Source organism: Andrena cerasifolii, chromosome 8 (assembly GCF_050908995.1).
Source record: "Andrena cerasifolii isolate SP2316 chromosome 8, iyAndCera1_principal, whole genome shotgun sequence".
Lineage (NCBI taxonomy): Eukaryota > Metazoa > Arthropoda > Insecta > Hymenoptera > Andrenidae > Andrena > Andrena cerasifolii.
The window spans coordinates 13,391,883-13,419,596 of NC_135125.1; the positions used below are offsets into that span (position 1 = coordinate 13,391,883).

The following is a 27,714-nucleotide window of genomic DNA, read 5'->3' on the forward strand; positions in this document are numbered from 1 at the left end:
CTGCAAATATGGAGCCTCAGGCTAGAGCTGTAATTATTCGAATGCGAATAATTTCTTTGAATAATTCGAATGTGAATAATTTCTTCGAATAATTCGAATAATTAGGAGGATTCGAATATTCGTTAGAGCTCTAATTAGAACCTAATAAACGAACATTTGCAGGTATGAATTTCTAATTTTTTAAATATTGTATGCAACTGAATTTGCTGCGGTGATGTCATGAAGCGTTCCTTATTAAAATCGTCGTTTCTTAGAGGATGAAAGTGTTCTAAGCAGACGAGCGACACAGATTCCTTGTTCTCTCGCGTGGGTCTTGCAAAAAGAGCTCGCCGATCTGTAGACGTTGGCATTGCTCTGCTCGTACAGGACTAAGAGTTTTAACCGTTATTCGCATAACATCATGCACGTACGGATATATCTCTCCACGAGAAGAATACGAACGTAGCTGGACTCTCTTGTTACGAGACCACGTTGGCCTTGTTGCAAAACGGCTGCCATTCTGTATCGTTCATCGACGCTGTGATTGTATCTTAACATACGTTTCGCTGTTCAATAAAATATCACTCCATTCTATCAACTGTCCTCTTAAAAACTGTGTCTAAAGAAACTGAGTTTCGTTATCTAAAATCCTTTCCCCTTGAACTGTATTTCATAAGGCACGATCTGCAAGTGTTATTTTTCTTTCAAATATTCACAAAGTGGCCCCACTTTCTGAGACGCAGATTTTGCAGGGGAAGGTTCAAGGAATGGTGTGACATTTTTCATTATGGAACGAGGTCGCCTGAATAGTTGATAGACACCATCACACAAACCGTGAAATTAATGCACAGCGCAGAAAATTCTCCGCAGCATAAAGCCTAATTACGCAAAACGGTTCGCCTCGCATCACTTTCTATTCCACGAAGTACATGGAAATGCAGCCTAGAAGAATTGTGCCCCTTCACAGAGGATGCAACGCGATTGAAATATGTTCACATAACAGTTCTCTACATCACCTGCACAATCTTCTGTGCGGGATAAAAGCTACCACCTAAACGAGTCGTCTCACCTTTCTAATCAAAGCGGAAACACACAAAAGCTCACTGCGAAACCAAATAAAACAATGTGAACAATATAGAAACGATCGCAGGCAACAAGGTAAAGCCGAAAAGCCCTTAAAAACACAACGCTGAGACGCTTCGCAGAAAGTGAAAAAGAGCACTCGAGTGCACCGAGCGACAAACGGGGAAGCAAGGGGTTAGCAAGCAGGGGGGAAGGGTCGTGGGGCGAAGAAAGGAAGACGGAGCAAAGGGGACGCGTGTCGAATGAAAAAGAAGCCCGTGACGCACGTTTTCCTCGCAAAGAAGCAGGATCCGTGGCAGCCAGGCAGCGTAATAGGACCGTGGCTTTTCTTGTCGCACGCACGATCCATCACGCGTGCATGTTACGGGGCCTTATACGCGTCGTTTGCAAGCGACATGCGCGTCCAGGGCGCCGCCGACGGCGATGCTTATCTGCGATCTTCGTGGAATCGATCGCGATACACCGCTGGAGAACTTGACCGATGGATCGGGTCGCGGTGCCGAGTGGAAATTCGAAGGAAGCGCTCAAGGTTGCCCGTACCGTCGGACCGAGCCTCGCGGTGCAAGGCTGCTGGATTCGGAACGGACTCGAGAATCGATCGGGTGCAATTTCAGCCCCCTGGCTCCACGGACAGCTCAGGGAAATGTGGGATCCGTGGACGGAATGAAGAAACGAAAACGACGGCTGCTGGAAAAATTAACGGTCGGAGGTACACCGGTGTCCATAAGCATTAGGACACCTGCTGTATTTGCGGAAAATGTGATAGTTGGTACAGATTGAGTGTTTTTCACTGCTTCTAAGGGATTACATATCTTCGACAGGTCGGGAAGTAGGGTTATTTTTATGATTCTTTTTCTGTGTAAAAATCGTTATATTTAAAATTCAAGATATACAACTTTTTGTGTTTAAATTAGGCTATATTCTCTTTAAAAAGAAATTTGGTATCTTAAAAATTGATGATATAGCAGCACCTTCTACTAAGACCTCTCCATATTTGCGATACCAAAAATATCTCAGATTTTTGGACAGATTTGAATAAAATTTTTCACGAATATTCTTAAGACTATAAAATCTAGTACTTGTCGAAGCTGATTTTTCGATTCGTGTATTTTTTTTTATTAACAAAAGAAAAGATGAAAACTTAGGTCGAAGATTACTTGACTTTAAGAAGCTGACGTTTTTTAAAAAATAGATTTTTCAAAATCGGCGCCGAGAAGTACTAGATTATCGTTTTAACAATATTCGTGCAAAATTTTATTCAAATCGATCCAAAAATCTCTGAGATATTCTAAATATCGCAAATACTGTAACTATGAAAAGGCCTTGGGAGAAGGGACCACTATGTCATCATTTCTTAAGATATCAAACTTATTTTTTAAGAGAATACAGCTTAATGTATACACAAAAAGGTGTATATCTTGATTTTTAAATATAACGCTTTATTTTACACCAAAAAAATCATTAAAAACCCTGTTTTCTTCTTTCTTAATTTAAAATACCAACTAAAGTAAAATTTGCTAGAGTTCTTAAATAAATCTGCAAGGTTCTTCACAATTATTCCACACAGAGTAGGTGCCCCGATATTTATGAACGGCAGTGTACGACGCCTGTCAGTGACGATGAAAGCCACCCACCGACGAAATTGAAATTTAAATGGCGCCCACCGGCGGGAACATGCCTCCAGCAGCGCCTACTGAGATGATTGAAATTCAAATGGCACCTGTTTCATGGAGACCCAAAGGATGATGCGTACTGTCTGAGATTTGGGTGGAGTCCTGGGGTTCGGTGGTTTGATTGTGTTAGGTGATCATAGAGGGAACAGTTTCATTGATGTTGGAGAATAATTGACAATTGATTTAGTGTCCTGGAAGTAGGTCGGGTGGATTGAAAATATATTAGATGACACTTGCTGTGTGCAATGAATTTTAAATGGCGCTGCAGGGTTCGGTGATTGAGCAGCCGCCAGGGGACGAAGATTGCATTATATTATCGTTAAACATCAATATTAGATTGGTGTTACGAGATAGGGTCGCGTAGTTGCAATTAACCCATTTGCATCACAAAGTGTAATATTCCGTGAAAAAATGTCTGCTCTGCATCGCCAAACGCGGTATATTCCGCAAATTGATTTTTTTCAAAAATAAAAGAAAGAAATTATGAATGACTTGATAAATTACATATGATCACTTGTGTATGGTCTGGTGATGCAGGTTCATCGTCAGGTTCACAGGTATCGTTGTAAGTGAAGGTTATACAATTTACATGCGTTAGGGAAATGGGTTAGGGAGTGAATTTTGGAAAGAGTTTACTGATTACCAATTACTATAACGAACTCGACTAATCAGTCAGAAATTGTGATACAACTTCGATCATCACGGCCGATTAAGGAAACTCAAATTTAAAATGCATCCAATTAACCTGAAACCTAGCTTCGTGGAATTGCAAGTGGAACGCCACCCACAGTCAGCACTGAAATCTGAATATCCCAAGGTTCGAGACTTTAACCTCACCCACCGCCAGAACTCAAATTCCAGCGCTATAAACGCAATTACACTGGTCGTTGCTTGAATTTGCATAATGACACAAGGTAATTCGCGTTCACTGGGTTCTATTAACACAGAACAGCGCGGCACAGTGATTTCGTAACGCGAGAGAATCCGGTGGAAGTTTGTTTTTTTTTTCTCAATGGAGCTGGAAGGTGACTCACAAACGAATGGTCCAACGGTGATTTTCCACGGGCCTTTTTCTCGATCCTATCACACCGTCACGGAAACACGTAACTGGGCTGGAACTGCTTCGAAGAATTCGTGCAGGAGCAAAAGGTATTAAGGCTCCGCCAAACCAACGCGAATATCCGCTCCGCGCCGCGGATCAAATAAGACCGCAGTTTTTCATACCTGGTGGTTTATGGGCAGGGTTATCTGATCCGTGGTGGGTCCGCTCCGCGCCGCGGAATTCGCGTTGGTTTGGGGGAGCCTTTATCCCAATAGTCGACAGCTTTCGAATCCGTATTTCCTATCGATGAAAAACCTTGCGCGACGGTGTTCAAGGGTTCCTCTAGCGCGCGGTGAAGCATTTTCGAGAGAAAGTCGCCATTGTGGCTACGACTGGAATGGGAATCGGCTGACGAAAATTATTGACCTCGTTGTATGCGCGATTCGGTAAAAGCGGCGTAGTTCCATCCACTCGTAGATCATCGGTCCTGGATCTTTCCTCTGTTTGTCAGAGTGCATAATCGAATAGTTTTCTACGGCATACTGATCGTGACTGGGAACGGACGGATTTGCTCCAGTTTCGAAAGCGTTTCTATGTAGCAGGAAATCGAGGAAACGATTATCGATCGCGATCCTAGGTCCTGTCTGTGACTCACTGCGACTGCGAACGTTGAGAATGGGCACAAATGGATGTGGATACTCACTCTCCACGTTTCTTTTATTTCCATTGCTTGGGAGGACGGATGAATGAATTAATTTAAAGCTTGAATGGTCTACCTAAAAATTGGATACTGTGCCGTGAGACGTATAGACATCTTGCGCTTGCGATGTCTTCAGAATGTGAATGAAATTTATTTCGAGACAAAGGAAAAGTCTGCACGGCGAATCTTGTAATTAGCACCTCATTATCGCGTGGAAAATGCTGGGATTTGGATCTATCGCTGTTTATCAGTAAATCTTAATCACCGTCGTCATTAGTTGTTGCATATGTGCAGACAGCGATAGGGCCATTGTTAAATTTGCAGGGGAGATAAATTACGAAGTGGTTGAAGTAATTCACTTGCCGTTTAAATTGCATAATAACTTTATCGTCATATGTGTGATTAATGCAGTCGTTTAGGGCCACAGAATATTAGACTGTATACATTAAATGTATTAGAATTACTAAGTAGTTAAATATTCAGTTTATCCATCTGAGTTTGCATGATCAATCGATTTTGATAATTACATATTTCTTTAGTTTAGAAGTATTCTGTATTTTGAATTTTGTATATGCATTCTTTGCATTGGAATCATTTGGAGTTAACTGTTCACTCGACAGTAATAAAAGCAAAATACACGTGCCAAGTTAAACGGACCTAACCACTGTAATTGATACACAGCATCCATGCCTCGCACGTGTCATGAATATCATTCGCACAATCGCGTTCGGAATTAGATTCTTGTATTATTATGCTACAGCTCGGGGAAAGCCACAGGCGCAACTTTTCCTAAATAGGAACCTGCTTCGAATGGAGCGAGATCCAATGGGGATGGAATCAAGTTCAATGTAACTCCAGAGCCTGAATCGATTCTGCATCTAAATATCGTGGCAGTGGAATTCAATGATACTTGTAGGAATAGGAACAGCATGGAGGTCGAAACTGATCTCACTTTTAGTAAGAAAGTATGCTTGCAATTACTTTGGTGCACGTGTTACGTTCAATTACTTTCATTTTTGCCATTTTATGAATTCATAAATATTGGATATGTACTTTTAAAACTGATATATTTCCAGAGCAGTTAGGAGATATACCGAAAAAAAGATATTACAGTATTACAGATATTAATTTCCGTTTCTTAGAAAATAGATATTAAAAACAAATACTATGATCGTCTTTAAAACCATGGATTCCCCATAATAAAAATTGAAACCCTCTTTTCTGAAATTGATGCAGAACAGACTTTCCCGCGATACTTTCTAAAAAAAAACACCGCACAGCGTACATTAATTTTAAATACGAACGTGTAACGAAAGCATAATCGTTGCATTAACACTTCGCAATTAACGTTCAATAGCCACCTGCTGCAAAATAAAATTAAATTTCAAATAGCAATACAAATCCAAACGTATCTCTTTATAAAACAATAAAGCATTCTTAATCCTTAGTTTCTCTATTTTCAAAACAAACTCAATCTCCCTTGTTCCGAATTCATTAAAGGCCCGCGTAATTTCCATTTCTATTTCTCAAAAATATACATTTAAATCACCTTCGAAGTAGGCTTGAAGCTTGTTGAATTCGGACGTTGATGAACTAATAAAGAATGCCGCGAATGCTGGCCGTGACACGCTCGATCTCCCGATCCTGCGCGGCGAGTGGTCCGAAGCGTTCGCGCGAGTACGCCACCAGAGGCGCTGCAGATCGCGCTCGACGGTCGCCCGAGCAGATAGTCGTGAGTCCGTCTGCCGTGCGGGCGATCGTGTGACGCCGCTGCTCGTTTCGCGTCTGGTCGCGGCGCGCGCGTGTTCCCAGTCGAAAAAGTGTGTGCTCGTCCTTGGATAAAGAAACGCGGGACGCTGGCTGGCTGGTCCGAACGATTCGCGTGCATTCCACGGGCCCGGTGACGGTTCCACGGGGACCACGAGTCGACCCGATCTCCGCGCCGTCGTCACTCAGACCCTTTTACTTTTCTTCGTGCCAGCGGACCGCTTCGAGTCCCTTCCATCGAGCGGTGGTATATACATACGTCGCGGTTCGACGTGGCCGCGACGAAAACTGGCGTCTCAGAGCTGGAGGGTCCCTCGTTCCCGTATTCGTGTAGCCAGCAGCGGAGAGTGGCTTCGTACGTTCATACGTTCGTGTGTGTTAATGGTATTCCTCGCATTCCTCGCGCCTTTTTTCTCCGTCCTCGGCTACTCCGATTGTGTGAACGCTCCTGTGGGGTGGTTGCCGTGGCCCGCGATCTCGAGGGGAAATCGTGGCGAGTGATAGAAACGGGGACGAGCGAGCCTGTGGTTAACAGGTGTGCACGTACACGTTGTGCACGCTGCGATCGTCGTCCGAGTTGTGGGTCGAGCCTGCAGCAATCTGCTGGTGTATTCCGCGGAAACCGAACGCTCCGCAGAGGTCATCGGCGACGATAGCCGAGCGAAAACATGGGACGATAGGGAAAAAAACGGGCACGGTTCAACGCTGCTCGCTGTACACACATACCTAGAACACGTTACCGCGCGTACCAAGGAGGTCGTGTGTATTTGTTTTCTTGATACACGTGCTCCTGGGAGCCCGTTCGTCGCCATCTATATTTAGAGGAATCGGCTGGGCAAGAAATTCGGCGCGCTGTCGACCCTTCGAAATCCCCTGCCCCCCTCTTTCTCGCGGAGGGAAGGGACTCTGACGTCAATTCAAGGAAACTTGGATCGTGGGACACAGGAAGAAGCGTATGGTGCGTTTCAACGAACTTCTCCCGCGTAAAAAGTCGAGCAGAGTTGAAACGTCAATGGAAGGCGTATTGACAATTGTGTCGCACGTGTTTTGAAGCTTCCACGGAGGTGGCAAGCTTCCGTTCAAGGAACACAGAGTGCGATAGAACTGAAGAAGGACAGAAGCTGTATTCAAAGGAATATACAGCGCATTTTGAGCAGCTCTCCGCGAGAAGGCAGTGGCGGAAATGAAGCTCCATCGAACGATCGGCACCGGACGACTAAACCGTGACATGTGAGCGAGTGGCGGCCAGAGACATGTTGAACACAGAGACCCTCGAGGAGTCCCCGAAGCGGAGGTCGACGTTCTACGTATCGTTGGACGGCGAGGCTCGTCAGACCTCGAAGATCCCGAAGACGATCGGCTCGGAGCCGGACAAGTTCGCCAGCAACACGTTCCCCATCAGCACGTCGAAGACGGTCCCCAACGTGATACTGACGCGCACGCTGAGCAACAATGAGTCCCTGTCGAAGAGGGGGGACGAGTCGCTGCCGGAGTCGCGGGGCAAGGTTCAGTCCCTGACGAAGATCTTCGAGACACCGAAGGGCGATCAAGTGGCGAACGGGCCCGAGCAGAGGAAGAAGGTCGAGAGGACCAGGTCGTTCAAGACTATCGAGAGATTCCAGAGCCGGTTCACCGGCAGGAAGGACGCCGTCAGGAAGGATAGCCGACTGAACAACACCATCGCGTGCTTCGAGGTGGAGAGCGAGGAGTCCAAGAGGAAAGCCGAGGCGGAGAAGCGTCCCGGCGCGTCGAAGGTGCACGAGGCCAAGTCGAATGGAGCCGCGAGGATCGGGCCCGGCGAGACGAAGGGCAAGCAGAATGGGAGCACCACGTTCACCAACCTGCTGATACGCAGAACGCACAGCACCAAGCTGGCGAGGAGCACCAGCACCCTGGTGAAGGTGGCCGGCAGGCACGCGTCGGTCGACAGCCCCTGCGGCGCCGCGACGCCCGCCAGGGGCGAGAATCATCGCCCCGGGAACGACAAGTGTAAGAACGAGCCGCACGAGGATTCTGCCGCGGACCACGACGAGGGCACCGAGTCGTCTGTGTTCGAGGACGCTGACGCTGACGCTGGGATACATTCAGGTACTTGTGGCAAGTTTATTTGTCGCGGGAGGCTGGGCGCTGATTGAATAATGGCGATTTAATTATTTCTGCGGTCATTGATCGATCGGAGATATATTTGTGCTTGTATTATGGTGTTGTGCAGCTGCTGCGCGTTTCGGAGCAGACTTCTGCTCGTTGAAAATGTTTTTCAAATGTCGGAGCTATTTATTGCGATTGAAATAGAATTTTGTAGGATACAGTTTTATGGGTGATAGAAGGGGAGTAAGTTCGAGTTTCTGTACCTTTGACAATATGTAGATGGAAATTGGTATATGTATTTAGATAAATCTAAGATCTAGGATCTTTTGTGATAGATAAGAGTTGGTAGCTTTAAAGTTTTAAGAAATTCTAGCTCGATCGAATTTAATTTTCTTCTCTTTCTATATGTTACCAATGTTTTTGGGGATAGTCCTATGGAGGAATTAGAGAAATATAACAATTCATACACAGTCCTTCGACCTTTGCATAAGAGACTGGAGACAAAATCTTTAAATTTTTCTAATTTCACTGTACAACTATCAGCACTCCAATCAATATACCAGAGTAATGGAATAATATTGCAATTGAACTTAACTGCGGAGAAGCACATCGCGGAACATAATTGAAGAAGTAATTATCAGTAACCCTATTAAGTACCTCTAATAACATTTCATAGGAGATCGTATATCGTTCAGAAACTCCAAATGCGTTTTAATGCGAAGAAAACTCGATATACTCAACTGCCTGTTAGCCTAAGAGCTTTAGACTAATAGGTCGTTACATTTGTTCACGATTTACATTCCCTCATTGGAACAGGTTCCCAAGATGCGCGCTAACTCCCACTGCCGAAGGAGGCAAAGCTCTAGAACTGGTTGCAGTCGTTCGATAACTTCGATCTGCAGCAAGAATTCGAGTTATCGGGAGACCTCATTTTTCCACTATTTTTTATCGCGGATTTTGGAAAAATCACGCGGGAAGTCTAGGAGCTAATTGAAATCGATCGAGTGATCGTTAAGAAGGGCCCTTTCGTATTCGTCGGTCGAGCGTGTAACGAGTCTGAAGGCATGTCGGTTCTCTCTCAGTCCAAGAATTTAGCATAGACTTTTCTAAGAGGAAGAGAAGGAGTTCCCATGTCTTGACAAATTTGAGCATTAGAGATAGTAGCTGGGATCTTTAGCGTACTCACGATTCAACGAAGTGCATTAGTTGTCCTGTTTACAAATATTTCCGGCACCACGTTTTATTAATACACGACGCTTCTGTTTCTACGCCGTTCGCCGTGATAACTCGTTCCGATAAGCCTGTGAATCACGTTATCACGACGAATTCTGTATTTAGATAGAGTGTTTAATCATTGAATAAATACGCCAATTTTGGATATAGTATACCCAAACAGACGGCTCTTAAACCTGCCAGTTCAATTCACGCGAACCTTGAAGGATCTCCGAACATCAGCGTCTTCGTAGGTTCTAAATTCCCATCAAATTCAAGGTAGGCTACAAATCCCATAAGTGCACTCGTGAATCTCAATATCGCAGGAAATTTTGCAAGTTGCGCAACGAGATTGCCGAGACCCAGATTTCGCGAGAATATCAAAGCCCTCGGCAAAGTTCAGCTTCGGGAGGTACGCAAAAATTTACACGGCATATTGAGTTGGAATGCACGAAAGCGCGCTGGCAGATGGAGAATTTCTGTGGCCCTGTGTTTTATGAAATTCCTGACTGCCACGGTTCGGAAAGCACCGTGGAAATAAGAGAAATGAAACTCGTCACCGGGTGCCAAAGGGGTGCAGCGGCGAGCGAGGGTGCTCTCATAAATCGAGTTGAGGAAGCGATCGAAATTCGTGACTCCGCCGACGAATTCGACGGTCCCGTTAGCTGGACAGAAATTGCACGGCGAATGAACGCGAGCTTTTTATTTCTTGTTTGGCCGCTGAGGGCCACCTTAATTAAGGACGAGCGATTACGGACGCTGGGCGAAGACCCTATCACCTGTTCCCTCGAAGAAAATCGTGTTATTCCTTCCACGTAGTGGCGACTCACGCTTCACCTTCTCAGTTTGGTCGTGGAGTGTACGAAAGCCTTTCGTACTTGAAATTTGGGACCAGTCTAATATTAAACAAACAGTTCTTTAGGCTTTGGAGAATATTTGAAGGTTTATTGAGTAGCGTGCAGTTCAGTGTGCTTAACGAATTGGGGTAGTTGGAAGTTTTAGAAATTTCAAATCCTGATAACTCTAGAGATTTAAAATCTTGATAGCTCTAGAAATTTTAAATCTCGATAGCACTAGAAATTTCAAATATTAATAGCTGTAGAAATTTCAAACCTTGATAACTCTAGAAATTTAAAATCTTGATAGCTCTACAAATTTTAAATCTCGATCTCTCTAGAAATTTCAAATATTGATAGCTGTAGAAATTTCAAACCTTGATAACTCTAGAAATTTAAAATCTTGATAGCTCTAGAAATTTTAAATCTCGATAGCTCTAGAAATTTCAAATATTGATAGCTGTAGAAATTTCAAACCTTGATAACTCTAGAAATTTAAAATCTTGATAGCTCTACAAATTTTAAATCTCGATCTCTCTAGAAATTTCAAATATTGATAGCTGTAGAAATTTCAAACCTTGATAACTCTAGAAATTTAAAATCTTGATAGCCCTAAAAATTTTAAATCTCGATTTCTCTAGAAATTTCAAATATTGATAGCTGTAGAAATTTCAAATGTCGTTAGCTCTAGAAATTTCAAACCTTGATAGCTCTAAAAATTACAAATCTTAATAACTCCAGAAATTTATAATATCTACTCGTTGATTTCAATTAATGATATTTTATACTGCGACACCGCAACGCTATGGAATTGGATCAAATGTTCGAAGCTTCGATATGGGTTAGACTCATCCTTCGATCTTTAAATTATTATATAATCTTGATACCATGAAATTCCTATATGATCCTCAAAATAAAACTGCCAGCATCAAAACGACGACGGTTTTCGCTCGAGCGGCTACGAACAAAGAGCGAACTTATTCTCAAGCTAAAGTCACACCTAACCGAGACTCCACTCGTGAGCGTTGCACTTAATCGAGTTTCACGCAGGATTAAGTTAATTGATCGCCATGTCGCTTTTAATACTTGCCCGCCTCGCTAAATATTTATAAACCGCTTGACGCAACGGGATACGGGTGACAAGGTTAACGAAGGTGTTAGGGGAATGTCTTTAATTAGAGGACGTTTGGTTCTCCGTCGGTGCAAAGCTCCCCGGATCGAGTTTTCTCTGTTTCGAGGGGCTGGTGTTTATCGAATACCTGCGCGAAGAATACGGAGAGACTACTTATGCAGCAGCTTGCTCCAAACACCTGCCTTCTGGGCCAGATCGAGAAGAAAAAGGCTGTGGGCATAATTGTAGTTCCCACTGCTTTCGCGTGTGACCTTCTAGGGTGAACCCTTTGCTCGTTTTTTACTGGAATTATTATGGAAGGGTGAACTCGACTCGAATGGAATATCATCGTTTATTGAAATGGCCGTGGTGCAGGGGAACGTTTTCGGGGGATAGGTGGTGTTCAGCCTTTGTTCTTAAAAATATTTAATCGATTATATTTCATTCTTCGATCCTGCTATTTCGAGCCACTTTGAATATGAGTCGAATCTGAGAATCGTTTAAAATGTTGTTTTTTATTGAAAGTGTTGACTCTGAAAATTTTAATGAGCCTTCGGAGTCTTCATGGGATTTTGATGCAAAAATGTTTTATAGAAGATTCGTGAAACTTTGCAGGATCTATTTAAGACTTTCAAATTGAATTTTATTCACTTCGTGGAGTATTAATCTTTAAATTTTTTTCTCTCTTACATTCTAATATTTATTTTCGTTTATTGCAGGTAAGAAACTCTTTCAATTAACACTCTACCCCGTCCCTGGAAAGTAACCAAAAATTGATACTGCAAAAGCACAAGATTCACCCCATGAGTGAGTAATTTTAAACAAAATTACTGTTTAGTACATCTAGTCTGAAGACTTTCATTTTTTATGGCACTATGAACCTTTCTAAAGAATATTTATGTACCAGATAAGGGACAGTAATGGGCGTAAATTATCTTTTCAAGAAAGCTAAAGAAACACTTCTTATTCAATACCAATTTTTTTTAATAAAGGAATTTTATGAGGCGTAATAACTAAACCCGTTTTTATCTCAATTGCAACAAACAGAAATCTTCATCACTATAAATTAAAAAAAGATGCCTCGATAGGTATTTAGTGTTCCATTTCTCTTAACTCTCTTTTACAAACAATAACTACACAAACGACTTACAAGAATCAAAAGCCAATGTCCAGAACAAAATGTCATTAAACCTTCGAAAAACGTCTGACATTTGCGCATTACTAAAACCCCTATCGTCCGAAACGATCATACCGAGAAAAACAGTCTAACCGACATAGCAGACCAAGTAACCCGTCACGAGCCACAAGGAATTCGATCGATCACGCTTAATTCTCCCTCAAAAGCCGACGATCCCCGAGCAAAAAAGTCGGGCCATCGAACAAAAGAGCCTTAGACAACGTCGTCCACTGAAATATTCATACGAGCTTACGTCCTCTTTGCTTCCGTGAACAGAACGCTCGCGCACGGTCGAGTCATTACGGAACAGAAATGACGTGGAACCGTGCTGGTTCCTCGTGATCCGCGATCATTGTTCGCCCACCATTTGTAAAGAACCCAAGGGAAAAAAAAAGAACTGACACGAGAAAATAGCAGGGGAAACGGGGGAAAAAGGGGGAAAAAATCGGAGCAAAAAGGGGACAGCGATTTTTATTCTCCGGTATCGCGATGGAGCTGCGTACGTGATGATGCTATCGCGATTTTTCATAGTGGAAGGGGAGCAGGGGGGGGCAGGTTGGGGTACGCGAAGCATCGTGGTCGACCCATTAAACGCTCGTTTGCGGTCGGATCGGTCCCGTTTTTGGGGTGGTCGCTCCGTTTTTCACGGAAATGTGGAAAGGAAAGCGTGAAAAATGGAATTCGCGCGACGAGGGGGGAACAGGGAATCGAGACAGATAAAACGACTCTATTACGATCGAGCGTAACTTATCTGCGATACTGGCGCAATATGGCCCAGAAAGCAATATCGAGCGATATCGAGGGCTGACCTTATGTCGCTTTTTAGGGAAAATCGGACGCGACTATCATCTAGGCCGCTTTGAGCGCTCGAGTTAACGTGCTCGAATAACGTACGAAAAGTGGGGACCGAGCCTGTATTGTACTTTTGACTCGAGTGGTTAATGTAGGGGGTGTTGTTTATAGATATTGAAATTTAGTAGGCTCCTTTCGTTAGTTCATCTTCTTAGGCTGACGAGTTGTCTAGGATTCTGGAAACTGGTGTTCTTGTTGGGTTACTTATCTTAGAACTGTTTAGGTTGAGTAGAGATATTGTGTTTGTAGAACTGTCACGTTTCTTCACGGTTGTTTTCGCTAGTTCTGTCTTATTTGAATTATTTAAGTAAATTAATATGTGGTGGGGTGAAATAGAACAGAAATCTTTAGTTTTCAGTGTTTTCCTTGTGTACTCTTTTCACAGTTGTTTATAGATATTGAAATTTAGTAGGTTCCTTTCGTTAGTTCATCTTCTTAGGCTGACGAGTTGTCTAGGATTCTGGAAACTGGTGTTCTTGTTGGGTTACTTATCTTAGAACTGTTTAGGTTGAGTAGAGATATTGTGTTTGTAGAACTGTCACGTTTCTTCACGGTTGTTTTCGCTAGTTCTGTCTTATTTGAATTATTTAAGTAAATTAATACGTGGTGGGGTGAAATAGAACAGAAAGCTTCAGTTTTCAGTGTTTTCCTTGTGTACTCATTTCACAGTTGTTTATAGATATTGAAATTTAGTAGGTTCCTTTCGTTAGTTCATCTTCTTAGGCTGACGAGTTGTCTAGGATTCTGGAAACTGGTATTCTTGTTGGGTTACTTATCTTAGAACTGTTTAGGTTGACTAGAGATATTGTGTTTGTAGAACTGTCACGTTTCTTCGCGGTTGTTTTCTGTCTTATTTTAATTATTTAAGTAAATTAATATGTGGTGGGGTGAAATAGAACAGAAAGCATCAGTTTTCAGTGTTTTCCTTGTGTACTCTTTTCACTTGCTATTGGTGTCCTGAAAATTAACTTTCACTTCATCGCTACAAATTTCACGAAATTCTGTACAGTCATCAGAGTGGGCACTCGAGTAGTTTAAATAATCATCTGCGTACTTTTCTAAGGTTCACTAAATTGAATTAATTTTCAGCGTAAATCCTGAAGACAACTTTGCTTTTGTTTACCAGGTATAGAAAAAGAACCCTTGATGTACCGAAACTTAGAATATTTTGAAAATAACAGACTACTCTTGGGAAACATTGATTCTTACAGTTGGTGTGCACTTCCGTAGAAGCACGGTTGATAAAAATCGAAATGATAACACACTCCTCGCTGCGATAATATTGCTAGCGGTAATAACGGGAAACAGCATCAGAATCTCGTTCCTTTGCCAGTGTGTAATTGTGTTCTAATTGTGAACGTTCAACGCCGAGCGGATGAAACGTGCGCCGAGAGTGAAACAAATTTCAGGCTGCGCGGTTGTTGAATGTAGGTCTCGTTATGAAATGATTTCGACACGGCCGCGGCTGTTACTTAATTGTGGCGGATCGTGCTTAACAATCGATATTACGTCGTGATATTTGAGAATACAATGGCAATGCAACGGACTTTGGACGATATTCTTTTCAGAAGTTGAACTTGATTGTGTAGCTACTGATATTCATTAGAAAATACGATGTGATATTTAAACAGTAGCTACTTAGTGTTTTATAATCATCTGGAACGTCGATCCCTTTGTAGGAGAAATATTTTCTTCGTCTGAAAATTTGGAGGAAGTAGGAAATTGTTATTTGAAGCGAAGATGTAGCTCTTTTAGCGTTGCCTCCTTTTCTTCGTTTCTTTGGGTGGAATTTTTAATGTTCCAGGGAAATTTTGAAATTAAAATTTCACTGTCACGACAACTAAAAGTTTTTCTGTACTTCCACACATTAAATCAAGGCACACGTATATCATTTACAGTTGCGTTAATCTCGCGGTTCAGAATTCATACTTATGCGCCACAATTTCTTCACAAACTGTATAGTGTATACACTCCAACCTACGATATTTGATTCCTCTTATTTAATTTACTATATATTTAGTTTATTTGTTCCCTCAATTTAGAGCATACTCCTTTACACATAATACTTCCAAGTAAAGCCACCTGTTACAAGTATTCAGCGCACCTTAAAATAATACAAGTCCAGCGCATGCAGTAGCAAGCACACAAGGCACTAATTTAAAGAATACTCAAAATTGCATTTACCTATAGACGCCGGCCACAGTAGAACACACGATCCTTAAAATCAAGCAAACATAATGTATTATATAGGTAATACAGAACTCGTAAAGGCTGTCATGGGCGTATGATTGCACGTGTTTCTTCAAAGGAGACTTAAACACAGGTCTCCGCTTGGACCATAAATAACACCGGGGTGTTTCATAGGCTTCCAACCCGAATGCTTCCTTTCCTGTTAATAAGGAAACGGCCGATCGCCGCGGATCGAGCAAAACGATTTCTCGAAACGAGCCCGCCAGATCTAAAAAGCCAGGATTTCCAGTTAACGGTAGTCCCGTGATGGAATTTGTTTATCATTTCCATCAAGATTCTGCGAGCTTCTGCGTCGGGGCACGCGTACCTCTCTGTTGTGGTCCTGAGGATAGAGGGAATCGAATCCTCCGGCAGGAAATCGCGTCCTTCCGCGAACGGTCGAACGTGAGAATACGCCGGAAATTCATTCCCAGCGGATTTCACGGCGGGCTTCGATTCTATGCGGAAAGAGAAGGAAAGACCGATTCGCGTCGCGACTCGATTCGCTTTCTCACGATCCGTTTCCGAGCCGCGAATTTCGATGTCAGCTGGTGATTAGGCATTGAACGAAACGGGAGCTGGGTGGAGATGAAATGTACAGGTGCCATTGTTAACACATTCGCAATTGTACTGGATAGGTACCTACCCATGCAGCATGAATTCGGTGTCGTTCCTTTGTGTGAGTGAATGTACAGTGAGTTTTTATAAAAGTTTTTAGTGTAACTAACAATAAGAGTTCAATATAAAGATTTGATTTTAATTTTAATACAAATAGTTTGAGGATGAAATAAAGAAAAAGGAAGCAGGTCCTCGATCGTCGTCTTTATTCGCACAAATTAATACGGGGATGAATATCTGCTTTCTGTAATAAACAAAGGATGTAGTGGTGCATCATTGACCACCGGTTTATATTGGTGAAAGTATGTGCCTACTTACAAGGGAAGATCCCGAACCCAAAAATTCAAAAAATTCTGAAACTTTGTGAATATGTAGGGGATTTCCTCCTGATTATAACGCAATTTTTATTTGCTGCTCAAATTCACTCGAAGGGGGTGAAATTAACCCCTGAAAATTCGGTTATCTTCCGATTTTGTGTTATAACTCGCAAACTGTAAGAGATAGAAAACAAGTTTCAAGACAAAAGTTTCTTGTTTTAATTAGATCTACCATTTATTAAACAAAATTATTTTGCAGTTCACGAGTTATAACGCAAAATCGGAAAATATTCGGATTTTCAGGGGTCAAATATATCCCTTTAGAGCGAATTTAGGCAGCAAAAAAAAAATTGGGCTGTAATCAGGAGGAAATTTCCAACATATTCGCAAAGTTTCAGAATTTTTTGAATTTCCGGGTTCGAGATCTTCCTTTGTTAGTATTACATAATATTTTCTCGACGCGCAGAATTGTTTGCACTGCAAAGGCGCAACTGCGTTCGAACAAGCGGCCCGCTGCAATTACGAAGTGAACGGATTTCTTTCGTTTGCCCCGGGGGGCACGTTTTGCGTGAGAACAGGCAGTAATAACATTTATCAGACAGTGCATTTAAAACAGTTCCAAACGGGGACCGCTTATTTCCCATTTTCCGTCGTTTTTCCTGGCTTTCACCTCGTGTAAAATGCGTTTCACCGTTGCCGACGATCGTTATCATTCATGCGGTTTGCTTTGGCTGTTTCTCGCGGACAAACTTCTACTCGGTCGATGCGAGAGTTCTTTTTATTTCTCCTTTTGTTACTCGCCTATAAAAAGGCGGGACTATCGCAGTAGGTTGAATCTGGAAATAGTAGGTCGTATTATCAAGGGAAATCGCAAGCTTTAAATGTTTTTTTCTCTCGATAACTATAGCGGCGTGTTCCACTTACAGCCATACTGTTTTCCTTGAAAGCATTTAACGCGAGGTGATCTTCATTCTTTTATGCACATCAAGCTCCAATTTTCTTAGAGTATTGTTTCATTGAATCTTTGAAAATTATTTATATAAATCGTATCACGTTTAAATGTACTTTGGCACTCGTGCGACGAATATCGAGAATGGAATATAATTATTTGTGAATAGTGGTGAAGAATTAGGTATTATTACCGTATAGCTTTATAGCTGCAGTGGTAATTCAAGTGGCTGCATCGCACCGAATGCGAAAGGGGCATAAATATCAAGGGAAACATAAAATGGGGTGGAGCACTGTATTATGCATTCAAGATTAACGGAAGGCGCAAGCCGTTCGTGTAACATTTTAGAAGAGTGACGTATTTCACATTTGATACGATCGGTAGGATGGAAAACCGAAAAGCCACTGCACAAAGGCCTTTGAATCGATTTGGGACACAAGGCGTGGCCTCGTAAAAGAAGGTGTCAGAATGTCACAAATTTATCGTGGACGACCCACAAGTTTTAAGCGTTACTTCAAAAACTACACGCGTGTGTAGATAATGTTTAAGGAAATAGTTGATAGGAAATTAAAAACATTCACGAACGCTTAGCGCCAGATCTCTCGTTTGAAACTAAAAAACAGCACAAAGTGTGTTTAACTGGAATTCTTTGTGCACGTTAGTTGGCATCGAGCTTGGCAAAAGAATTCTACGTAGACACGCGTTGTTTAAGTAGTCCAACGAGCGTGTGGCAAAAATGTGTCGCGATAAATAACTATCGTCGGCCCACTCCGTTTCCCAGAGCGAGCCATTTGTTTGCGTAAACAATGCAGCAGTTCGTTAACCTTTTAGCTCGTTTATCATCTATCGAATGGGAATAAAAGGGCAAGAAAATAAGAAATTTTTACTAAACTAACTAATGAAAGTAGTTAATTAATTCCGGACGGTTTTTTTTTACGTAGTACAGTAATGGAAAAAATCATGCACGTTGAATTCTCCACAGGAACGAAGGGACATTATTTCACCCCTCAGCATGAAAACTTGCACCACTATTTTTCCGCACCCCTGCGCAACTTTCGCGGCCATTAAAGTTCTATATTTACAAAATTCCCCTTCACGTGCCCCAAGCAGAATCGTAACCGCCGCAGGATCCCTGAAAAATCAAACAGTATCCAAATTTACCTCCGCACACATCGCAACCAATGAAATCGGCACCCTTCACCCGTCACGTCCCAAACTTAATCTGAGATTCCCGTCACACGTCGACCCAGTTCTCCCAAATTCCGCGTGCAATTATCGCGCTCCGTTGCACCCAGCGCTCCCCCACTTTCCCCAGAACAAAACCTGCCCCTCGTTACCGATGCCCGTCGCGTTCTCCTCCCCGAGGGAAGAAAAATGCCGCGCGCCCGTGTTCGAACGCGGTCGACCGGTTCCCTCACGAAGACGAATCGACTTTCCAGCGGAGGGTCGGCGCGTCCTAAGTACACAAGCCTCCCGAAACCAGCCCGAATTTACGCGTCTCTCCGCGTTATTGTCGCCGAACGAGTCGTGCATGAACGCTGGGGAAGAACTATACTCTTGAATGGCTAGGCAGTATTCTCGGCGAGCAGCCAGCACGGTCGGGTCTGAATTTTTCTTTGGCGGTCCCGCGTGCGTCGCTTGGGGTCCGTTCGGCGTGCACGTTGGAGACTTGAACGGGGGGCATGCGCGAAGGCGAGACTCGAGGTGCATCGCGTTAAATATGTTTCTTTGAAATTCAATGAGACGTTTGAGGATTTTCGAGTGTGTATACTAATGTAGGCTTGAAAGTAAAATCGGCTTTGGAAACTATCCATAAGTCCTGTTGAGGGGTCTTCCTCAAATTATTTGGGGAAAGTAATTTTTGTTTGGATAAATTTAATAAATTAGTGTCACGAATAATTCTCTGATGGACAGGCAAACCAGTACGAGTCGAATTTTAACTCAACCTTAAATAGTTCCTTTATTGTTCTTTTTCGTGAATCGAAGTTAAAAATAAATGTTTCTTTTAACATATGTGTTAGCAACTTTCACCTCCAAAATTTAACCCCTGATAATACTTTAAATATTCTATACACGACGACACTTTTGTGTCTAGATCAAGTGCCTTTTGTGTCTAGCTAGACCTAGTTGCAGTGTCTTCAGCTCTAGCTGCAACTCCCGCAACGATAGGTCAAATTCAGTGTCGCGAACTGCTTTAGGCAGCTTCCAATCTTCCGGAAAATTTTTTGAGTGTCGTATACACTTGATCTAGACACAAAAGTGTCGTCGTGTAGATGTACCTTAAGTGTCTTCCTGCAACACTAATAATGCTGAGCTATACTCGTTTCCCCGTCCACCAGAGAATTGGTCACTTAGCTTTTCCTCCGCCAGACAGATTCGCAGTTTCATGAGCTCTAGCATTGCTCTGTATTTTCTAGAAAATCAGATCGTTTCTAGGTACAGGTATCTTTTTCCAACTTCTATCCATAAATCCACCTAAAATCTCCATAAAGATTCGAGCAATTTTTCCAAAGTGATACTGATATCTGATTAATCGTTCATCTTCCCGGCGAATCGTCGTCGCCACTATCCATCAGGCTACGTGCGTACAGCCACGATTCTATTCCACTTCCTATACGACACGCAGCGGCGTCGAAACCGGTCCCCGGTCTCTTCCGATTTCCGCGGGCGATCGATCTGAAACCGCAGGCGAGGTCAGTTTCGATTACGCCCACGCGGAGAGCGCCGCGAGACTTCCTCGATTTTATCGAGTTCAATGGGGCTGCCGGAAGTGACATCAGCGGTGCGGCGGTCGGAAAAGTGACGGTTGCACGTGGCCTCCTGCAGTCAGAAATCATTAGGCCCGAGGACAGGATGAATTGGGACGGCAATTTGCCGCGAGGCTAGTGGAATTGAGCGTTAACTCGCACGCGGGGCTTGCGCGACTCCGCCAAGAATTACATATCCACCTAATTGCGAGGCAGATCGTGCTGGGAGGAAGGACATTGTTCGGGGATCTGCGAGTAGGACTTCTGGTCACGTCGACGTTGATGAAACGCTGGGCGGTTTAAACGGGGGGCGTTCCGATAGGTGGCTATAACTTGAAGGAGTGAACTTAAGTTTGAGTGGCTGAGCAAATATATCGGTATCATTTTGAGAGTTAGTTTGGCGTGGAAGGGTAATGAAAGGAGTTCATGCGAAGTAGGGGTTCTGTGTAAATTTATAATAATTTCCATTTGTTGAAGATTATGGACATGAAAGGGATCTTCATTTAGTATTCTTGAAGTAATTGTATAATACAATTGGTGTTTTTCATGGAATGCAAGACTGAGGGCATTTTGATATAAATGTATTTCTCGAATAACTTTACTTTTGTTGCTCGGTATTGGTACCTTGCATATAATCACAGTTTTAATAACTCCTTCTATTTTTCTTGGACTAGTGCTAGCTTCGCATAGCAAATATATGCGAGATACTACATAGTTGTGAAAATAGGCGTGGGAATATTTAAGTTCCCCATGTAAAATCCCTGTAATAGTAAGAATATGACTGCAAAAGATATCTGATAGTGGATCAAAACTCAGTTCCCTAGAGGCTAAGTTTCAGCTGGGTTGGAACTTTGATTGTTACTTCGTAACAGATCACAAGTAAAATAGGTCTCTCATAAAATTTACCATAATCATGGTGTAATGTAAAGAACTTGCTAGGTCTCAAGGAACAAATAATTCAATGCGCAAATATTCCTTTTCGTTTTCCTTTTTTTAAAATTTCAATCTCACAAAGAAAGAAGAAGACGAGAAGATATATCTATATATATATATATATATATAAATTTTATGAGAGACCTATTTTACTTGTGATCTGTTACGAAGTAACAATCAAAGTTCCAACCCAGCTGAAACTTAGCCTCTAGGGAACTGAATTTTGATCCACTATCAGATATCTATATATATATATATATATATATATATATATATATATACCACGGAAATCTTCTAGACTGTTATCTAATTTTCATAAATTTTTCTACAAAAAGGCAATATCCTACATAAAGTAATCGTACACTTTACATACTCTGTACGTACTATGGAATCGTTTAGATCGTATCCTATACCAATAGACAGCTGGAAAATTCGAAGTGGCGGCACGTCAATCACATTAAGCCCGTAAAAAGGGAGACTTGTTTATATATTACTCTACGATAAAGCGTAACCTTAAAGAGAATGAGAGTGTCGTAAGCTGCATTCAGACGAAAGCGCGCGTTACGCTGGCAGAGTGCAACGAACCCGCGATTAATTATTCGCGACGATTACCCCGACGCTCGGTCTGCCGCGTAACACGATAACGTAATAACGCAATTAATCTCGCTATTATGATTGATCGGCACGTCATACTTTCTACTCGCGCGACGATTACGTTCCGCGAGACACGTCGGGGCTTTTGTTCCTAAAACGAGACGCGTCACAGACCGATAGAACGCCACTTGTTAATCGTTCAATCGCCACCTTTGCGATGAATAGAAAGTTGTTTCGTTGAATGGAAATGGTCGGTTGATTCGCTGAATTTATGATTAGACCAAAACGTGTCTGCTATCTCTTCATATTCCTTTTTGCACTTCAGGAAAAGCCATGTAGTCATGTCTGTTGATTTCTTTTTTGCTAACGAGGTACGCTGTTGCATTTCTGAGTGTATTTCTTGCGCGGTATCTGCTGTGCTGGTCTTTTAAATATGTAATTTTTGTTGGAGTTACTTGAGAAAATACATACGTGACAAAATAGAGCAATGAAAACTGATTTCCCATTATTTATTACGATGATGTAAAAGTGTTTAATGAATATATAGCAACCAGGCGATTATTCCGTCAAATTAACATAAATACGCCAGACAAAGAATAATGAATTATTCTCCCCAATTTGGACACAGTGAATTCTATTACCAGGTTGCGTAATCTCGTAAATTATTATAGACGCGAACTAAATTTCTTACATTAATTATTAACAACACAGCTTCTCGGTGAAATCAATCTCACGCATATAAAGGACTCTCCAATTTATAAATACATAAATGAATAACCACGAAACCAGTATCCCAAAACGTTACCTCGTATCGTACAACAATTAGAATCAAGTAATCTGCCTGACGCTGTCCATTAACGATCAATCAGATGTCGCGTTAATTTCGAAGGCGCGGTTTCGCGCGACGATCGTGCTTGCCTCGGTAAATTGGAAACCGCAGAAGCTAGTTTGGCGCGTTTCCGCGACCCACGGGACCCAGCCGAATGCGCGCGTCAGTTTCCTGTATAAAGTTAATGTCCTTACTCGTTGATTACGTTTGCAAGTTAATTACTTTGGCGCGCCTTGATCGATCGCAACGCGCCGTTATTATCCACCGACGGCCGAGATACGTTTAATTGATTCCACTTAATTAGGCGCCGCTATTTTCTCCTAGACGTCGTGCAACACGCTTCTACAATCGAAATCGGGGGATCCGTTTTGCGAAACGATCGAATAAATTAAAGACCCACGCCGGCCATTGGTCAGTTTTCTTTTGTTCTTGCGGAGTTTCCTTGCGACAGTTCTATTTGTGCATAGATGGCTCTTGAAATCTGATTTTGGAGCATGGCTCGACGAGAGGAAATATTTCTGTTTCAATTCGTTGGATTTTGATTGATTTTCAATTTGGAGAAGCATCTTCGTGTTTGATTTTTTATCGAAGAGAAAGGATATTAATAGGGGCAGAAAATTGGGAGACACCCCCAAAGAAGGGGCTTTGTAAAAAGAAAAGAGAACTGGATTTTATTCTTTAAAGAAATTTTTATATTCACCTAATGAATTTTATTGAATTTGCATTAAATTAATTTTTCTTAAAAATATTTTTATCCGTTCAACTCGACTCCATCCAAGATTAAATCCCAAGTGCGCCGCTGGTAGTGGTAGTCATCTAAGTAGTGTTACAGAAAATGCTGTAGGTATGCTTAGATTAATCTGTGTTTTATAATTAAAAATTAAGAATAGGGAGGCATGGTAAACGGAATGCGTATAAAAAAAAATAGCATCAGAAGCTAAATAAATCTACGAGCACTATTCTAACTACAATCGCCACTCTCCCTTCCGCATCGCGTACCTGTTTCTCCCAAAGAATTTTTTATTTCACCCAACGACTGGTGACCTCGCCTCCCATTACCCAGAGCCGAACCGGTGACAGGAAGGGTTGAGGATTAATTTGCGCGGGGGGCGTCTGTGCCGATGCAGATTCGATAAATTAGAGGGATTCGGTGCATAGGAGATTTAACTCTGAAAGCACCAGGTCGATGGCCCGTAACTTTTTCCCTTTTTTCCCTCATTACTCCCGTCGATAAGGATCAGCCCTTATTGTCGTCGGAAGGATCCTCTGCCAGGTTACGTCCACGCAGATCCTTCATCGAAGCCTACATACCAGCAGCAATATTTAAATCTGCTTTGGTAACAATGAGCGGCACAATGGGCCCCCTTAATCCGCAAAAATGTGCCCTTTGTACACGGTGCTGGGGGCCCACCCTGCTTTCCCGTGATCCCTTTAAAAGCTAGTTTATGGTACGTATCGGCTATCCTGACACCCCTCGAGAGGATCCTGCGGCTGACATGGAAGTTGCCCTTTTCCCTGGGCTTTTGTCAGTCGCTTGTTTACGTACGCGCAAGCACTATCGACGACCCATCCTATCACGTAGCTCCATTTTACTCGTCGCATTCGCATAATTTGTCTGCGCGAGCCCTGCAGTCTCAGTTTCCCCCTTTTCTTCTATTTTTCTTTTATAGCGGGCATCCAGTATCGACGGAGAATTTCTTCTGTGACGTTTTTGTTTCTTGTAAATAAGAGAATGTACTTACAGGCGTTTGGGTTATTGCTTAAAAGTATCTAATAAGATTTGTTTGGTTTGGTGAATCATAGTTGTATAATTGAGTATTATGAAGCTTGCAAGCCTGTGCAGTTTTCTTTAATCTAGTTAATTTTTCTCTCGACTAGGGCTATGTATTTTTTTGATAAGTAAAACTGTGAAGGCTTGCAGCTTCAAAAATTCAAGGGGCTCAGTGGAAAACAAGCACATGCCATTCTCCAAACGCTTTGCCACTAAAAAATCAACGAAACCTGTTCAAAGTACGTCCAAAAAGAATTCGATGTTTGTATCTTACCCCGCACAATTTTTCAAAAGAAAAGCCGACTTTTCCCACCTAATCAGCTCCGTCATTGCACAACTGTATCGTGCTCCGTATCGTTGCGTTGCGCAACGCGCTGCCAGCCTCTGGTACGTGCAAACTTTTGATAATCGGGCCGATTAAGTTCGTCCAGCGTGTCACGTTCGCCTGTATCTCGCGCAGGGCAGCGAGAGAGGAAGGATCGAGGCACGTTTAACGAGTTTACGTTCAGCGCGGCCCGCTCCGACTCTTATCGCGGGCCTCCTTTCCCTCTTGCCATTTCTCCTTCCTTCCCCTCCGCGTGGTCGCCGTTGTCGTCTTCCCTGGTCTCCTTCTCTGAACGAGGATGAGTCACGTTTACTACGAGCCTCCTCTCGCGAACCCACCTCCTCGCCTCGTCATCCTCCTTGGGGGATTAACGACCCTGTCTGGTCGTTTTTCTTCAACCAAACCGGAAACCGATCTCCCGTTGTCCCGTCGCCGGAGAGACGTTGGGAATACCACGTTCAGGGGTTGTGGGCCGCGATACAGATCACTGGAGGAGAGCTTTCTCGAGGGGAACGATGGTAATGGGATGGACGCTGGGCAGGTAGGGCAGGTCGAATGCAGTTCTCGTGTTCCACTTGAAGGGTGAAAGGGAAGGTGTTGATTGAACGGGAAGAATTTTCACGGGGACTTTTTGATTGCTGAGTGATTATCGATTGGATCGATAGGTTAAGAGGGTGGTTCCTTGTACTTGAGAGTAGTAGCTGGATAATGACCCTTGCACTGTGCATTGTCCAAGGTGTATAATTTGAGGGAGATAGGAGACCCTTTGGAGTGTTTGGGGATCGAGGAAGGGTGTGTTCAATTTTCTCGCGAGTTCATTGCGTATCCGTTAGATTGGAGAAACAAAGGGGATGGGATCGGTAATACTTTGGGGGTGGTTCATCGATTAAGATGCTCTTGAGAAACGTCTGAGATTAGAGGAAAGTAAATCCTTGAGATGCGTGGCGGGGGATGGGAGAGATTCGTGTGGATGTATTGGGAGTCGTGGAATTATTGGTACGAGCTGGAAGATGGTGAATAAGTTTCAGCTGCGAGGTTGATTTTATTGCAAACCTGTGCTAACCCTTTCACTGTTTAGTCTGACAGACTCGGGCAAGGCTATGCATCGAAGCTATCGCTCTTATCTCCGATAAAGCAATTGTGGTATGTTGTTATCGAACGATTGTAGTGTAGGTGGCCTAATAGTTTTCTGAGAAAACTACTTGCAATGAAACAGAAAGGGGAGTCCAATGGCGCTTCTACAGGAACCCATGCGTACAGACGTTGAAAAGTTTGTTGACGATGGACTGTCCTATTTATTCGATTATATTATGCGCGTAGTCTCATTATTCGTAGTAAAATTCTTAGTGATGTCAACCTAACGACTGTTATAATTATTCTTCTGAATTCATCTGAATAAACCTAAGCGTCACTGTGAGTACTTTTGGTAGAGAGTAATTTAGCGATTAGATTTGCCAAATAACTACTTATTAAGTCTTAATGATATCTGCTACAGCATCGTATTTCACGACAAACGCATATTTGTTGATCAATCGGGTTAAGGGGACTAGGAAGTCGTTTATGCATAAAAATTCAGTACTTTTTTTGGTGCAGGGGAAGTAGTAATTATCCTGTGGTCTAAAGCTAGCAGAATTAATTATTATGAATCTCTAATGTTATTCATAAGTTCGATTAGTCTACCATTGGAATTTCCAGCAGCTTGTCGTCGTCGACTCGCATAACTCATCGAGGTACGTACCACTTATTCTCTTACCGGTCGTAGGAATGTCATTCCGTGTCAGTGGAATTCCTTGGATCGAAGTTCGAGGACTGCGCGTTGCGCAATACGTAATTCCGCCTTTTCATCTCCGGAGTATGCAAGGATCCACTGCCGCGTAACGGGCTGCTGACTATTTTTCTATTTCCACCTGTTACGGGACGATTTGCAAGTATATTAGCTACTTAACACCTCGCACTTCGGGCGGGTGCTTACCATTGTCCTTGTGACTGCGCGCAACCTTACTTTTTCGTAACAATATTTCAATAATCTCAAGTACTTTTACTCAAGTATATTTCAATAATCTCAAGTACAATATTTCAAGTATCTCAATGAATCTGGCTTAACGAGCTAATTTTAAACAGCAAATGAGAAATACCAAGGCCCTAACAGTGGACGTTTTAACCCCTTAAGGACTCAATTAAACAAGTTCAACACTGATAAAAAATATACCTGAATAAAAAATTAATTCACTGGCCCTCGTGATGTTGCGTGTGTGGATTTTGAGGGCAACGTAATATTACGCCTGCGCCCAGGTGTTAAGGGGTTACAACGTCTCATCAAGTGAAATTCACGGTCCCCCCGAAATTACTATTCCTAGCCGAGAAGTCATCTGGGGAATATTACACCCCCTAAACAGTCCTTGGGACTGCAACGAGTGCGCGCCAGTTTCATTCGATGCACTTACGGCTCTGCATCCAGAACTGGGACATCCGGTAGGAGCGTGGTAAAAGCCACCACGCGTGTGGACGTTACGAGTCCAATGAATAATGCAAATACGCTAGATTATCTCTCCCCCACCCCCCCCTTCTCGCAGCGGCAAAACACTGAAAACCGCTGCACGGGAAAGTGGATCGATGCGTGGTGGCTGTGGCCCAGAAAATTATAATCACTTCCAGACGTGTTCCGTCGTATCTATGCTAATCGCGCAAATTAGCGTGGATGCCGATTGAGCTGTGCAGACGGGGCTGGACAGTGGCGATAATTAAAGTAATTACAGGGAAAGGTGGCTTTCGATCGAAAGAAGAAACCTGTCGGAGCCGGAAACGGATTCGATGGGAAATCGTGGTCGTAGCAGGAAATTGTTATGAGAAATTTCAAAGTGATCCTTTGTTTTAATTGCCCA

The 27,714-nt window shown here is 42.8% G+C and overlaps 1 protein-coding gene across 14 annotated transcripts in view; it reads left to right on the plus strand.

Annotated features, from left to right (window-relative positions):
- Positions 1-27,714, plus strand: part of Raskol (Ras GTPase-activating protein raskol) — a 365,041-nt gene that overhangs the window by 274,013 nt on the left and 63,314 nt on the right. For 2 of the 14 annotated variants that reach the window (XM_076819081.1, XM_076819084.1), the window contains exon 1: positions 6,215-8,332. The exons of the other annotated variants lie outside the window; for them this stretch is intronic. In XM_076819081.1, the coding sequence (XP_076675196.1) occupies positions 7,498-8,332 (835 nt within the window). In that variant the 5' untranslated portion in view covers positions 6,215-7,497. Of the gene's footprint in view, positions 1-6,214; positions 8,333-27,714 lie in introns of those variants that run through there. 14 annotated transcript variants of the gene reach the window in all.